The sequence below is a fragment of the Psittacula echo genome (genome assembly GCF_963264785.1).
Source record: "Psittacula echo genome assembly, chromosome: 3".
NCBI lineage: Eukaryota > Metazoa > Chordata > Aves > Psittaciformes > Psittacidae > Psittacula > Psittacula echo.
Window position 1 is genome coordinate 34,646,804 of NC_137736.1, and position 16,128 is coordinate 34,662,931.

At 45.3% G+C, this 16,128-nt stretch overlaps 1 protein-coding gene across 3 annotated transcripts in view; it reads left to right on the forward strand.

Annotated features, from left to right (window-relative positions):
* Nucleotides 1-16,128, forward strand: part of PDE9A (phosphodiesterase 9A) — a gene marked incomplete at both ends in the record, with an annotated part of 48,536 nt that overhangs the window by 17,955 nt on the left and 14,453 nt on the right. For 2 of the 3 annotated variants that reach the window (XM_080612739.1, XM_080612740.1), the window contains 4 exons: nt 4,475-4,529; nt 5,366-5,436; nt 10,025-10,109; nt 14,309-14,390. In XM_080612739.1, the coding sequence (XP_080468865.1) occupies nt 4,475-4,529; nt 5,366-5,436; nt 10,025-10,109; nt 14,309-14,390 (293 nt within the window). The remainder of the gene's footprint in view (nt 1-4,474; nt 4,530-5,365; nt 5,437-10,024; nt 10,110-14,308; nt 14,391-16,128) is intronic. The other variant, XM_080612741.1, reaches the window with a different exon arrangement.

Consider the following 16,128-nt stretch of genomic DNA (forward strand, 5'->3'; position numbering starts at 1 on the left):
TCTGCGTCCTTGTGGAGGAACAGGCTCAAAACTCACGAACTGATGGCTGTGTGGGGCTGCAATTAGTAGGGTTCAGGCACTCTGAACTGGTGGTGTTGCTGGAGATGCCAGCTAAATGAACAAATCCTACTAGGAACACACTCCTGAGAGGTCAAAATGAAGTCTGTTACATTTCTAATAGAGCAGAGAAAGGAGCTGTTGTGAAACTCAGGATAGCCTGATCCACTGCAGTCCTAAACATGGGAGAAACATTCACAGGGGCTTTCCTACTGCTCCAAAGTCAGGGCAGCAAAGAACACAGGTGGCTGAACAAGCCCTTAAACATCTCACCAGAGGTGTGACATGAAAAAGCACAGGATGTGCTGAGCTTAGCCCCAATTCTGTCTGCATCTGTCTCCAGCTTGTTCTGTGGGTCCTTCAACACAAGCATCCTCTCACCCCCTGGGGAAATGGTGGAGGAAACCTGAAGAGAACAGTGCTTGGTTGGGATGGAAGTCAGCAAGTGGAGAGAGCTCGCCACCTGCCACTGCTTGCTTAGCAGCCTCCATGCCTGGAGACACCTGGCCAGGCTGGAGCTGCAGGCACCATCTTTGCCTCACACTTCGCTTGCCTTTCAATTATTTGCTTTTTCAGCTAATGAGATATCTAGCACTTGCACTGAGGAAAGCCCAGGGTCTCTCCCAAGGGATACTGGCTTATAATGAGACACCTAGCTCCAGCAAGACCCTTGTAACTGCCTGCTAGAAGGCCCATGTCTGAATTGATGCTTTCCCTGCCTTTCCACCACTGAGCCCACCAATGACTGAACCAGAGATCTGCAGGGTCTGCTTTTTCTCCCAAAGGATTAAAGACACAATATCTTGTGCAAATTGCTCTTGCTAAAGTGACAGAAGCTCGTCACTGTGACTAAAACTTCTTATTCTGGGATCTCTCTTCTCCTTTTTTAAGCATATTCATACTTTTAGTTTAGGCAAGAATTAAGAGGCAGAAACTGTGAGAGAAAAATACCCCTCCCACCTTCTGCTCCTTACATGCATCCCACATGGATGTGTGCATCAGGACGGGGCAAATTGCTTCAGGATTACTCACCTGAACAGGGGCTTGCATGCAAGAGCCCAATTTAGCTTGAGCTGACAAGCAAACTTGGTGCTTGATATGACGTGATTCATAGATGCTGGCTTGAGCTTGAATCATGCCCCTTCCTGAGGCTTTTGTCCACCTGGGTGTTTTTTAATTCCCGACTGTCCACATCCAAACAAACCACAGAAAGTGAAATACAGACAGGGGCTTGGGCCAGAGGAACAAGCACACATGAGAAACAGACCATGTGTCAGAAACTCTCCAGTCTGATGCTGGCAGGGAAAAGCAGACACTAATGTCCTCCCAACCTTGTTTAGCCACAGCAGAAAAGATGGGGGAAACCAACCCACCTTCACAACCACACGCGCTCGCTGCTGCACCCCACTGAGGCTGGCAGGATGGCAAGGAGAGCTGAGAAAGGTGGGAGGATGGAGGTGGTTCCCTGGCTGTGATCCCAGCAGATAAGACAGGAGAGAAAGAGTCACCGCCGAGCAGGGTGCATGCCAGTGGGTTATAAGCCATCTGTATCAGTGCACACATAACCTGAGCTGCCCCAGCGTGTACCTGGTCCCCATCTGACAGGGAAGGTGGTGCTCGCTGCCAGCCTTCCGGTCCGGCCACAGCAGGAGTCGCAGGAAAAGGTGCTGCTGACACGTTCCCCCATCCCTGCTTTCTGCCCAAACCTGATGGCAAAGGGGCTACCACAGGGACAGCAAGATGGCTCCTTCCTCTGTGATGCCTCAGCCAAGCTCCCTGCAGAGCTTGGCAGGCACCAGCAGGCAAGGAGCAGAAGTCCTCACTCAAGGAAGCCTCGAAGTGCTCACTGCGAGCAGGGGAATGGGCTGTGGGAAGCCCTGGGCTGACGTGTGATCCGCCCGGCGTTGCTCTATCGAAGCATCTTCTGGAGGGGGGTTCTAATATTTGTTTGTACTCTGAAACACTCCAAGTATTGTGCAAAAATCTGACTTGCTGAGCACCTGCATCTGCAAACATTGCACATTCGTGGTGCCAGTGGCGGATGAGCTGAGAAGAGGGCTGGTGTTGGCTTTTGGGTTGCTGCAGGAAGGAGCTGGCAACCCTCAGCAAGGTGAAGAGATTGCAGCTATGTGCAGTAGGGTTTCCTTTTGCAGAAGGAATCACAGCAAAATGAATGAAGAAACTGAAGGAAAAGGTATCTGCGTGCACCTAAGGTATCAGCCCTCCCCAGAGTTATAAAACACCCAGAAGACAGAGGGCAATGAAGGGAGTAAAAGGACACCTATCCCTCCTGTTTAACAAAGGGCTGGAGAAGCAAGACCAAAGGATACTGGAGCAATATCTCATTTTCTTCAGACTCAGGGGTTAGCAAAGGTCTCCCCTTCGAAAAAGAACAGGGCAGAGAAATGGATCTATGTCTCTTTAAGATGAGATGAACTGCCACTCTTAGTCATATATCTTTACTGCACCCTAGGGTTATAAAAACATACATCTTCATTTTGAAAGTCTTTTATTACATCTATAAACATCAGATTGCAGCTGACTGTTCCCTGGATGAGAATGTCCTAGTGCTCCAAGTGAGTTTTGACAGGGGGAGGGAGTGAAAGTAAGAGGGGGTTTTTTACTGGAACAGTGTTTATAGGGAACTTGTCAGTCTCTGGTGCGCTGCAGCCACTGTCAGAGAGCAGAGCAGCATCGAAGTGAGAGGACACGGGTTTCTGTGCTTGTTTTCACTGTTGGACTCAGGTACCACCCCAGGTGCTGCATACGGTAAGCTTTCCTCCTGTCTTAAATAGGACACGGCATTTGCTTTGTTTCAGCACATGGGTTTTGTGAGAAAACTGAAAACGGGTCTCTGTGAAAAGAACTGATCTCTTCATTTGCTTTGCTGGCCACTCCGCTGGGAGCGGGATCACAGCAAAAGGACAAAAACAAGAGAGGGAATTAGATCAGAGACTTTCAGAGCACAGAGTGCTTGCTCCAGTTTAGAGATACAGGGATAACAGACAAATTGTTTTGACCAGCAAAGTGAATGCTCTTGACGAGTATTTCTGACATCTCTGATGCCTGAGGAACTGCAAATCCTTTCAACAGGTACCAAGAGCTATTATTTAGAAATATGTTGTAAATGCCAGGTTGCATTTCTTTCTGATGTGTTGTGCCTGGGTTAGCACTCATGGGACATTGTACCCCCTCACACAAGTGCAGGAAGAAATTCCATCAGGGTATTTCTACCTAGGATGTATAAATGTATTTCTACGTAGGGTATAAATGGGTGTTCTGTAATCTGCAGTATGTATATGACAGCATGTAATGTTTCTGCTCCTTAAGCATGAGAAACCAGGAGTACATCCACATTGCAGGCATGAGAACAACTGCAGCATAGTGCAGTTTGAACTAGTTAGTGGGGAAAAGGGGAAAAGTGGGAGCAATCTTAAAACAGCAGCTCACAGCTCTGCAATGGTAATTTATGCTTTCCCTTGTCCACATGGTGAATACAGTGTGGACAGACTGAGATGGGGAACTTTGCTGTCGTACTTTTTCTTTGTTCCTGAAATGTACTGTCCCTCAAAATCTAGGATCTTTCTTTAAGTACTTGTTTGCTTTTCCCTCTATGAGAGATTGCAGTTCCGTGATGGTCTTGGGAAGGGGCTGGGGCTTCACCAGGCTGACTTTCCCAAGCACTGGAGAAAGGAGCAGGAGGCGAGGAGCTACTGGTGAGAGCACTCCCAGCGCAGCCACTGCCACAGCTGCTCAGGCAGCAATGGGATCCGGACAGGATCCCCGCAGCGACACTGTCCAAGTTATGTTCTCAGGGAAAAGGGGTTGGGAAACTTGTGCCCTGCTGTGTCCGTCCCACGAACCAGGAAGGGCGGACCTTGTCCTGCTAGAACAGTCACGTCTGTCTGAAGCTTCTGCATCGCAGTATGATCCTTGCGGATTTGCATCAAAAATACTGTCTCCAGGATAATGTCCAAGTGTAAATCCAAAAGGCAAGCTGGCATTTATTGTGTTCAAAAGTTGTTGCTTTATTCATGGGCACTCTGTTGCTAATGTTGTAGAGGCAGTCCTTATGAGCAAGACCTTTCGAAAGCAGGGGGTGATTTTGGGTGTCCCACCCAAGACATTCAAAAAGGGTCTCATTTCTAGAGAGTGCTGCCTTAAAACAAGCCACCCCTCAGAGACCCAGCACCCTCCAAGACACTTCTGATAAACCTTGACTGCAATCTGCAGGCATAGGAAGGCATGAGATGAGGAATCGTTCCCAACTGCTGTCACTTGTTCAAAGGACCAGAACAACATTTTAGCTAAATTCCCCACCATCAGAGCTGAAAGTCTGGGGATGCCACTTTGCAGGGGGGTTGAGGTCTTCTTTCCTTTGTCATTTTCTGTCATGTCTCCCTCCTATTTTTATCAGAGAAAGAAGAATTGTTCCAGAATTTATTGGGACAGATTGCTGAGCAGTTCTCGAGGTAAGAAGCTGAACATTATTGCTGATTTAAAATGTTACTGCTTTTATCAGCCTGAAGTTAAATTTTCACAGGAGGCAGAGGGGCATTTAGGATCTCTTTCAAATTCCACTCATCCTGCCAAATTCAGGCCCGGTACACACATTATTTCCTGCTGTTAGCAATACAGTTGCTTAAGCCAAAAGCAGTTTTGGCAATTATCTTTGATCTTAAAAAGAGATCAAGTAATAAATATAAATGTTTTTACTGTGCTCCTGCCCTTTTAGGAAGCAAAAGAAATTCTTTGTTGAACAGTCAAATCATCTGATTTGTTCGTTTTTCCCTATCTCATTCAAATGTGTCTCTCCTCCGAGAGGATTTCTCAACATCTGTAGAGCTGCTTATTTTATTCCAGCTGGTTTCCATAAGACGGATCTATCCCACCACAGCTCTGCAAATCCCCAGCATAACTCCGAAGGAGGAGGGTTTCAGAGTGTGCAGAGACCAAAATGCTGCTGTTTGTTAGGCAAAGCATTATCAATTTAACTTTGCTTCCCTGGGGGGTACAATAACAAGTCACTGCTGAGAGAGGGGGTGATGAAGTGTTGCAGAGCCACAGTACATTCCCACGGCGAGGGCCATGACAAAAGCAGTTCTTGTTAATTTTTCTGGGGGGAAAAAAAGGTATTTTCAGACCAAATTTTAGTATTTCCATGGAAAATTTTCCATTCCTTACAGCAAGTGTAGCCAAAAAGATCAATCCTCTGAAAAATATAGGCATTTCTAGCAAAACTCCTTTGTACCTAGGGTAGGTACGGCACTAAATGTATAACATTAATACATGAGGGTTTTCTTTTCAGGGTTTTTAAAATCAATGAGCTGAAAACGGAAGTAGCTAATCACTTGGCAATGCTGGAGAAAAAGGTTGAATGTGAGTGTCCCTTTATTCGTATCACAGTGGGAACCGGTGCCTCAGAAACCCCCTGCCTTGCTGCTCTCGTTGTACTCCCTCTCTGCCCCACTCCTTGCAGCCCCTCCGCTTTCTCCAGTGGCTCATAATTTGTTTGGCCTTGGCCCTCAAAGGCTGGAGGCCAGCCTGAGGTGAGATGTGGGGAAGGTGAGAGCCCATGCTGGCACCCACCAGGGGATGAGGGCAGGGAGGAATGTCTGGTATTGCAGGCATCCGGACTGCCTCCTGGCCTCCCCTATGAGGGGCCATTTAGCCCTCCACCAAGCTTTGGGACCAGGAACACATCCTCCTACTACCCCACGGCAGAGGGTCTCCAACACCCAATTCCCTGTCTGCTATTTCCAAGTCCCCTTGCCTCCCCTCACATATCCTCTCCATGTCCCATATCCCTATCACCTCCCCTGCACCCAGCACTGACCCTCCCATGCCTCTGCATAGGAAGTCCCTGCAAAACCCTGTCTCCTTAACATACTCGGGACCTGGTACTCACTGCTGTATCTTGTAGTTAATTGCAGAGGGTAATGCAGCTGCCTTCCTTCTGCTTTAAGTCAGATACTTGCACACATGTTTCTGACAAGATCAAGCTTGTCGTGCAGAGAGATTTCTCCTTGCAGAATCATGGAATCACAGAATGGTTTGGGTTTGAGGGGACCTGAAAGCTCATCCAGTTCCAACTTCCTGCTAAGGGCAGGGACACCTTCCACTAGACTAGATTGCTCCAGCCTGGCCTTGAACACTGCCAGGGATGGGGCAGCAACAACTTCTTTGGGCAACCTGTTCCAGTGCCTTACCACTCTCACAGTAAGGGATTTCTTCCTAATATCTAAACCTACACTTGTCTCGTGGTTCATCTTGTTGTTTCGAGAGGCAGTGATTTCTGGGCTGCAAGCATGGGGGGTTACCCTTCCCTGACCATATTGCCTGCAGACTACTAGGCAGCATCAATTTCCTCACTTGTTCAGTGTGTTACATGTAGCACAACAATATTTGGTTACTGTGCACAATCAGTTTTAATTCATCTGGTCAAAGAGCTCCTTTTCTGCGTTTTGGGACTTCCTCCCCCTCTCCTCCCGTCATTTAACATCTGACTTGTTTTTCAGTATGTTATTCAGAACACATGTCATGGAAAGGCAGGGGACAGATATGAATAAAAGGTCACCCAGCACTGCTTTGACACCAGAGGCCGCATCCTTGCTGATACATAGTATTTAAGTCAGGAGCAGGCAGTTTTCCCTGGCACTACAGCTGCAGAAAGCGCTTTTCTCACTAGAGGTGGCTGGGGGAAAAAAGGGTTCTGGTTTGTGGAAGAAGTTGTTTTCTTGAAACTTCCCCTGACCAGAAGCTACCTTGATCCTGCAGCTGCTCAGTGAGACTGATGCCTTTGTCAGCAGGGAGAGGGAAATATGTCCTTATGCAAAGAGCAACTGCAGGGGAGCCTCTTCTGAGGCCACCCTTGCTGTAGGCTCCCGTGGAGTGGGAGCCCTACCTGCAACACACCTACCACAACACAGACCTCTGCAAGATTGAGTGGCAATTCCTCCCTGTCTGCATAGCTGCTCGTTGTCCTAAAGCTCCACTGATTTATTCTTTTGTTCAAAAGAAAAAAATAAATACAGGAAAAAAGGAGAGAAATTAGCTCAGTCACTGCATTTTCTGTGAAGCTTCCGAGCAGCTCCTGTCCTTAGGGCTAAGTGCCATGGACTAAGGCAAACGAGGCAAGTGTTCCTGTGGGACTTCCTATCCCGCAGGCAAGCAACTATCCCAGCCACTGTCCCCCCTGGGATCCCTGGCTGCACCCTGCGCACAGGCTGCCTTTCGGCGTCGGCAGCCAGCAGAAGTGGAGGGAGATAACAGAGATTTGCACGTTGCTGCCGGTGGGGAGGAGTTGTTTGCTTGCTCTCTCCAGCGCTTCATTGCTGTTGAGGGAAGGCAGCCTACCCAGCACTGCGGTGCCATGCAGGTGAACTGAATTCTCTGGACCCCAGACAAGGCTTCTTTCTGTAAGTGGGTCTCTCCACTGATGGAAATAGCAGCTGATGTAGCAATCTGCTGCCATTCTGCCTGAGCGCTTCACAATCCCATCTCCGGCAGCCTCAGCCTGTGGGAAGGAGCTCCCTGGGTTGCCTGTCTACAAGTGCACCCATCTGCTCGAAATTGGACTTCCAGGATCTGTGACAGAGCCAGATCTGCAACATTTTGAAATAATTCCAGGCTTTTGTGCTTAAAAAGAAAAACTGTGAGAGAAAAGGGGTGTCCAACCTCCCTGCTCGAGCTGGGCTCCCAGAGGTTGCTGTAAGAGCCATGTTCCAGTGCTGGATTCAGCCCAAGGATTTCTTTAGACAGCACACGGTTTTTTCAGAGGTATTTCTTGCTGCAGAATAATATAATGGGCCCTTAATCAGTGCACATGACAAGGCCATTCATCATTTGTGAGCCAAATGTGAAAAGAATTGTGCTTTTGTTTTGCCTTTTCTCCTGCCTCCTTCAGAGAACCCTTTTCTACCACTTTCACATGTGATCTCCAGGATTTCTTCCCCAGAGGGGATGTGTGTGTGGGGATAACTGCTCATGACAGAGCTGCATCTGCACCTCACATAAAATGTTCTCAGCTTCCTTCCCATTACTGATTAGAGACCATATCACAGAGACATGTTTTCAAGGAGCCGAATCTTTTAACTGATTTTTAAATCCCATCTAAAGCTTGTGACTTCCTCTTGGAAAACACTTGTACACAGGGCAAGCACTAGGAATGCTTTACTCTGCTCCAGTGTTTGCGCAGCAGCCCACACGTGAATAAGGAAGCTGGCAAAAAACCCTTGACAATTTGTAAGCGTCTCACATCTACCTTAAGAAAATAGTTATGTAAATTCTCTTCTCCCCCTGGAGAGGTTTCGGAAGAAAACTGAAGAGATGCAATATGAAAAAATGCTCAGGGCTGCCATTTTGCACCACAGCTCCTCTCTTCCGTCTGCAGCTGCCTGCCCCACTACCCTCAGTCTGATAACTTTGCTTTGCTCCCACTGCTTCAAATGAGCACCAGCCACCATTTAGACAGCTTGGCATATGGGCTATGCATGAACTTCTCCCAGCTTAATGCACCGGGATGGAACGTAGCAGCCCAGTCCTGCAGGTCGGCTGCAGCTGATCATCAGCAGTTGAACAGAGCACCCAAAAAAGTGCAGCCAGATACCCAGAATGAAGATACTGACTAAGCAGGACAACATCCTGCCCATATCATCACACTGTAATCATCCAAAGGAATTGCTTGTTAACAATGCTAGACAAAAAAAACCCACAGTAATCTGGAAATTGGATTTTTAAGTGGAGGATATCCCTGTAATCAAGCATAAAAAAACACCCTTTCCCTTTCCCCCTTTCCTTTCCTTAATAATTGGCATTTTGGACTTGTTCATACACCTCTCTGTTTTTCCTCTTTCCCATTTCTAATAGCAATCTTTGTCGTTACTAGCATAAGGAAAATGAAGCTGAGGTCTCTGCTTATCTACAGAGTTGTGCCCTCCGAGGCAGTTTTTTATCACTTACATGGTACCCTCCAGATAAATGTGATTTTGAGTATTACTTTTTAAGAAGGTTATTGAATACTGGTTGTACAATTGCACGTTCCCTGGAGCTCCCTGAAACCACAGCTTGTCCAAGCAAACAATAAGTAAACAAATGAGCTGTGAAATGATTGCATATGAATGACATGTACTTAATAAATGGTGCTGTATTATGTCCTTGAGCACACTGACAGTTAAATGAGAGGGAAAGAAAAGGGAGAATATTCTCATACTTGCACCGCATTAGGTTCTCACGGCTATGTGAAGTGCATTGCTGCATAAACAGGCAATCAAACTTTTTGCCTTGTGGCTCTCATAATTGCACACAGAAAGGAAACATAGGATTTTTTATGCTGCATGCAGAAATAAGCTTTGATTGCAAAATTGATTGGCAAAAAGAAGTGACAGATCTTCAATACCTAAAAAAAATAAATTAAATCAATCCTTAGAGCAAAACTTTTCAACATTTTTCTTTTTCTCCCACATTCTCACTTTGGTTTATCTGTATCTAGCAGTGCCTTTCAGAGCTCCTTAACGCTCTGCATGAACCTTAAATTAAAACCTTTTATCTTAATGGGAATTCTAATCCTACCGGGATGTGTTTGCCTAGCTGCACTTATCATCCCATCGCTGGAGGGGATTTTTTTTTTGCTCAGGATTTCCTTTGATTCGTGTTCTACAGCAGAGACGTGAAGGCACCAGGACAGCTGACTGCTGCTAACAGTGGTGGAAGAGCTGAGACGTTATAGCCACTCTGAATTAAAATACTGTAGCTATTATTGAAAATCAGCAGTGGATAATTCCTATGGGCTTTCAAGATACATCGCTCTGGCAGCACCTGCCTATGTGAGAACCAAGGCAGGCTGTAAGAGCTTGCTGGCTCACTGGATAACCCCATGTTAAAGCTCTTTGAAATTTTGCACAATTGTGAAACGAGATCCTTCGACTTTCGCCATGGTAACACCTCTGTTGTTTTCCTCTGTTGACAGTGGAAGGCCTGAAAGTAGTGGAGATTGAGAAATGCAAGAGCGACATTAAAAAGATGAGGGAGGAAATGGCAGCCAGAAGCAGCAGGTAAGTTCTGGTTTGGACCTAACCAAAGAAGTAAGCATCTGGTTCCAAACCTTTATGCGATGTTTCCGCAGGATTGAGTTACCTTCTGGGCTTAGAAGTGGAGAGGTAAGGAACCCAATAACCATTTCGGACAGTGGCTTTAATTTAACATTTGAAGATCTATAGCCATCCATTAGTTAAAACAGCTCAGGCCATGGGAATAGACAAAAAGGTCTTGTAGCAGAGAGTTATTTTTCACTCTACAGAAGGAATGGGAATTCTTTATCCAGATTTACTGGGAGACAGATAATGGGAAAAGAACTTTTGTATAGTGTGGAATTCAGTTGGGAACCAGCTAACACTCAAATCATCTCCAACATATTCTGGGAAAATATCAAATAAATAAGTAGCAGCTCTCCTAATTTTATGATCTCATGTTACTATAAAACATTCATTTCAAATTCAACAAGAAGCTGGGAATTTACTCTCTAGTTCAAGGGCTTACTGTGATTATGAATCTTGGTTTTGCTGTAATTAAAATAACAGCAGAAAAGATTGCATTTTGTACGGCACAGAGTCTCGGCTGGAAAGTCTGCCCCCTGTGTCACTGAAATGCACCATTAGGACAAACAAATCATCACTGAGAGATGATGAATACTTCTGGAAAGGTTGCTGAAGAGGGATATACTGTGTTGTTCAAAGTGTGGGTGAAGCAGGTTTTTCTCAGCAAATGTAAATATGCTATCTTGACAGCCTCTCTCATTTTCTTCATTCGGGGTCAAATTCTCTGACCTTTAATCAAAGCTATTTCCTACTGAGGACAATAGGAGATTTGCTAAAAGAATTAGGCTTTATAACCACTCACTTTCATAAATTCTGCTATGCAGATATGTCAGAAGGCACAGTGTTAATACATTCCTATTAAATCTAAGGCCAAATTCAGCTGTCATTCTAGTATAAATGCAGAGTAAAAGTATTAACCTCATATCTGCTTCAGATTTATTCCAGTAGGATGGATTGCAGTTTGCCCTGTGACTTGCATCATTTCTTGTTCAGATGTGTGAGGAAATCTCATTAGAAAAATCAGAGTTCAGTTTGGCAGCAAATAGGAAAGCATGTATGCTGATTTGTGCTGGGAGTGATGTGAATAACTTGTGCTCATGCATGTGCCTCTACTTTTCCTCAACTGTTGTAGGGAGCTGGGAGAGCTGCACTTACAAGCATAGTGACGCAAAGGCAAATAGGGAATTAAAGCCAAAACAGAAGCTATGGCAACTTCATGTTTGCCCAGTTGCTGCCACACACATAAGGAAGTATGAAAGTGTCCCAGCAACAGCCATGACTCATTCCTGTCCCAGATCTTGTCACCTTATAATCTATATTTTGTAGTATAAACATCAATCTGCTAACAAGAAGAACAGGAATGGGGAGTGCCATGTCTGCCCAGTGGAGCTGTCTCCAGATGAGGCGTGTAGTCTTCACCAAGAACTGTAGTGAGACAGGACAGCTGCCAACAGCCAGACACCAGCATCGACCATGGTGCTGGAAATCTGTGGTAAAAATGGGTGCAGTGCTCAGCAGCAGGTAGTGCCGCTACCCAAGCTTGCTTGCTCTTAGCTCACACTGCATAGCTGCTTTCACTGAACCAGGACCCTAATTTACTCTGCTCAGCATTCCTTGTGTCCTATCGAGATGGCAGCTACCTGTCACAGCACTTCTTGGTTGCCTTGAGCTGGGTCTTCCTCCTCCAGCTGCACAAAACCTCCTTCTTCTTGCACAGAATTCTGTCTATTATTATTTGTACCTTAAGGGCTTGGGTCTCAAAGCAGCTAGATGTGGCTAGGTTCAGTATGGCTGTGTATGTGGCTAGTACGTATGTAGCTAGGTTCAACCAGGGGTGGCTATGAGTCACTTCTTACTGTTAGACTGGGAAGAGAATGGTCCTTAGTAGCTGGCCATCAAAAGGGACCCCATTGGGAGCTGCTGAGGAATGAGCTATGGCTCCCTATTCCCAAACAACCATGGATCTGCAGGAACCATGATCACAGTGACCCCAGCCTAGGGATGCTTCACCCCAGTGTGTCTGAGCAATCTCTCTCCCATTGGCACAAGATACATGCTGTGGGGTCAAAACAAGGCATCCCAGCGTACATGGCAATGTATTAGCTCCTACTTAGTCTTGTCATCCCTTGTGCTATGCCATTTGCTAGATAATGTGTTACAGTTGCAATTAGGGATCACATACAAATTTAGTTAATGTACTAAAGTATGTCTGAGTGCATATATTCCTTCAATAATATCACAGCATACACAGCTGTGCACTTGTATGTTTACGTTTTCTTACATTTGCCGTTACATTACCGAACGACAGAGTAGGAGTGAACAGCTAGATTTATAAGTCATCATGCATAGTGAATTGTGCATCTGTCCTCTTCAGAAGAGCAATCCCCACTTGCATCCTCTCAAATTGCTTTTTTGTTTGCTAGTCTGCTTTTTGCGCTCACCACTGGCAGATGCTAATAACAATATAGTATCATTTAAAATCATGATCTTTTGCAGGTACAGTTTTACATTTGTAAAGGTCTGATGCACCCTGGCTCTGGTGTGTTCCCCAGTGTGGTAGCATGGAGTCATACTACATACTGGGATGTCATACTACAGCTGGGAATTAAAGATAATTGGCTGACCTTCAGCTAACCTTGGCAGCCAGCTCCAATTAGGGCAAGGGATGCCGGCATCTCACTATTTTTATCCAACTAATACCCCTCACAGTGGAATTTTGAGGTAACAGCTTTCGAAATTATTAAGACAGCTTTTCACCAACTGAGAATCAACTCAAACAGGGCTCCCCAAATCTCCTCAGAAGCTGGTTGATGCCAGCTGACCACCATGAACTGTAAGATGACATTAACTTTCACAGGATTCAGACAACACCATCAGGAGTGATAGAAGACATCAATTTTAAGAGCAGAAAAGAGACCCAGACCAACTCCCAACAGAGAAGAGAAGCACTAGAAAGAGATTCAATATACAATATGTGAAATAATTTTTAAAGGATCAAATAAATTTAATGGAATGCTTTGGTTGGCTCTTTTGAGGGGTTTCTTTTAACTTAAATTGGCAGGAGGCTTGAGAACTGACAAAGAATAATCCAGGGATAAATGCAAAATACAAGCAGATCAACCTCACATGAAAGTTATTAAAATCCACATGACCAACTACATGGGAAACACGTGTTGAGTTAAAGTATCACGATTGCTACAGGTGACACCACAGAGCTCTACGTTTTATTGTGCCCCACATGGCTGTAAGTTAAAAAACTGCTCTCACACTGCAGTGCAGTAACCTAGATGTTCTGCAAAGGCTGTAAGGCTGGTGTACACCTCACACCATTGTGGTCCTCTGCTCAGATGGGATAGAATCATGGTTTGGGTTGGAAGGGACCTTCAAAGGTCATCTAGTCCAACCCCCTTCATCTAGTCCAACCCCCTGCAATGAGCAGGGACATCTTCAACTAGATCAGCGTCAGCTTGGCAGAGGAAGGACATGCAGAGGAAGGACAAGCAGACAACTGTCAGTGGGTGCTGGTGTTAAAAAACAGGCAAGTGTTAATTACCTGTAACTGCTGGCAACGGCTCACTTCCTCCAGGACCTGGGAGCCAAGCAGACTGCATCTGCCAAGACTGCACCTCTCTGCTGTTGTCCTGCCTGAAGAGCAGCAGGGAAGATGGTCAAGCCATCAAAATGGATGCTCTTACCCAAGCTTTTATGAGGCCTGGAGCTGGGCTGAAGTAAGCCTCGGGCTTGGTGACTGCCTACACTAGTAAATAAGCATAGGTGTGACAGAGTCCATGTTCAGTGTGGCCCCTGTCAGGGTTCTGGTGTCCTCAGACAACTACACCTGCCACAGACAGCAAGCTGCTTGCTGAAAGTTACTTGATTTAAATAGAAATTATGGGGTATCCACATGCTTGAATAGAGAAGCTCCTCACTTGAATTCAAATAGACAGAGAAACTTCAACAAGCTGTACAAGGGCAAAAAATCCTAAAGAGGATCACACTTTTAAAGCATTTGAGCAGCCCCACATTAGAAAGGGAGAGTCTGGGGAGCAGGGTAATTCTCCAAGCGATGCCTACTGAGAGATCAGAGTACTTCCAGCATTTTTTGAGGCACTGTGGTTCTGTTCCCACGATGTTAAGAGTAGCATATTTAATTTCAGGACGAACTGTCCCTGCAAGTACAGCTTTTTGGATGAAAACAAGAGACTGACTCCCCGGCGGGATGTACCATCCTATCCAAAGGTACCACACAATGCTTTTTCTTCCCAGAATCCTACCACACGCTTGCTATCCTGACAACTGCTGGTTTACAATGCATGACTCACTAGCCATCTACATCCTAGCTATTCTAAATCCAGAGCCTGATCCAAAATCCCTGGGAGCCAATGGAAAAAAGCTGTCATTGCCTGTGGTGACTTAAAGTTGGATCCTCAGTAGTCTTTAATATTTGAAAGCTCATTAGTGTTTGAAATGTTAATGAACATTTTGCATTCATCAACATTTAAAGCTCTTTGGTCTAGTTATATTTGTTTATTTTCCATGCTCAGAGCAAACAATCAAAAATAGCCTATAATGTTGTACTCTAATTGAAAATAGTGCTGCTGCGTGTTTTCTCCTAATGGATTATTTTTTTAATTTAAAAAGTAATTTATGGGGATGCTTCACCTAGGGAAACAAAGAGAAAATGTGACATTGGATTCTCTCCAGAGTGATTCATTGTCCCTGTGAAAATGAGATAATGTATTTACTAGAGAAAACAGCAATGCTTGAATAAAAATGTCTACTGGGCAAGTACAAGCAGAAATCCACAGCGATGAATGAGGCTGAAACCATGAAGCACACAGCATCTTTGGTCCTAGCACCATCAGTCTTTGCCCACGGGAATTATTGAGAGCTTTCAGGCTATGTCTACTCAGTGCCCACCTCACACCTTGACAATACACCAGCTCACATGTGCAAATCAGAGTTTCTGAGTGGTCATTTGCTTGCACACATCAAAGCTGGCTCAGCCACTCTGAAGTTCACATGGTCCCGTGTGTTGCAGGTGTACGATATGGACATGCACCCCTGCATATTTGCCTTCAGAGCCTTACAGAGCAATGAATTTTAAGTTCTGCTGTTTATTCAGCAACACACATTTGTTATCAAATAACAAATGTGTACTGCCAATTCACAATTTTCTTGCAGAACATCATATTCAATGTACATTATATGTGCAAATGCAAAATCAATTGCCTTCTCAAGAAGGAAATTAATCTTTGGTGTTATTCTTGCCTTGGATTAAGTATCAGCAGTTTGATGGCTCAGAAAATTTCATTTACCTGCTCAGTACAGTAAGCCCAGACTAATTAGAGACAGCCATGGTAAATGGGCCAAGCGGAGCTACAAGGTTTTTGTGGCCCACAAAGACTCTGATGAATGGAGTCTAGAAAAGCTGAATAGGTAGAGTCCCGTTCTTTCAACTCCCCACATTCCTTTTTTCCATTTTGTACACAAATCATAACTGGATGATAAGCTTGGGTTTGTTCTAAGCCTCTGAGCATAATGATAAAAAATCGTTGGAATCTTGCAAGCTGACAACCAATCTGAAAATGTGGGTGTTCTTGAAAAAATACTCAAAATGAGAGTATAAATCATCTGAAAGTAAATATATCATACCCATCAGCTAATTTAACACTGGGAGTGTAGACACTTCACACCATCCAGACATAACTGGCTGCATTGAATGTCGCTGATGCTCTGCAGGCAACAAACTCAGTGCAGCCAGGGATAGGTCTGAGACGTGTGTCCTTTATATCCCTGTGCTGGTTTTACCCATAACCCCATCCATAACACCTCCACTCTCTTCCCATTTCTCCCAGATTCTTCAACTCTCTGCTCCACAAGGATCTCCACTGACCAGCGAGCTGCCTAGGGGCTTGCTGCCTGCTAGGCATGGGCATCCTGGCCTGACCACAAGCAGCTGGTGGGGAGGGTGAGA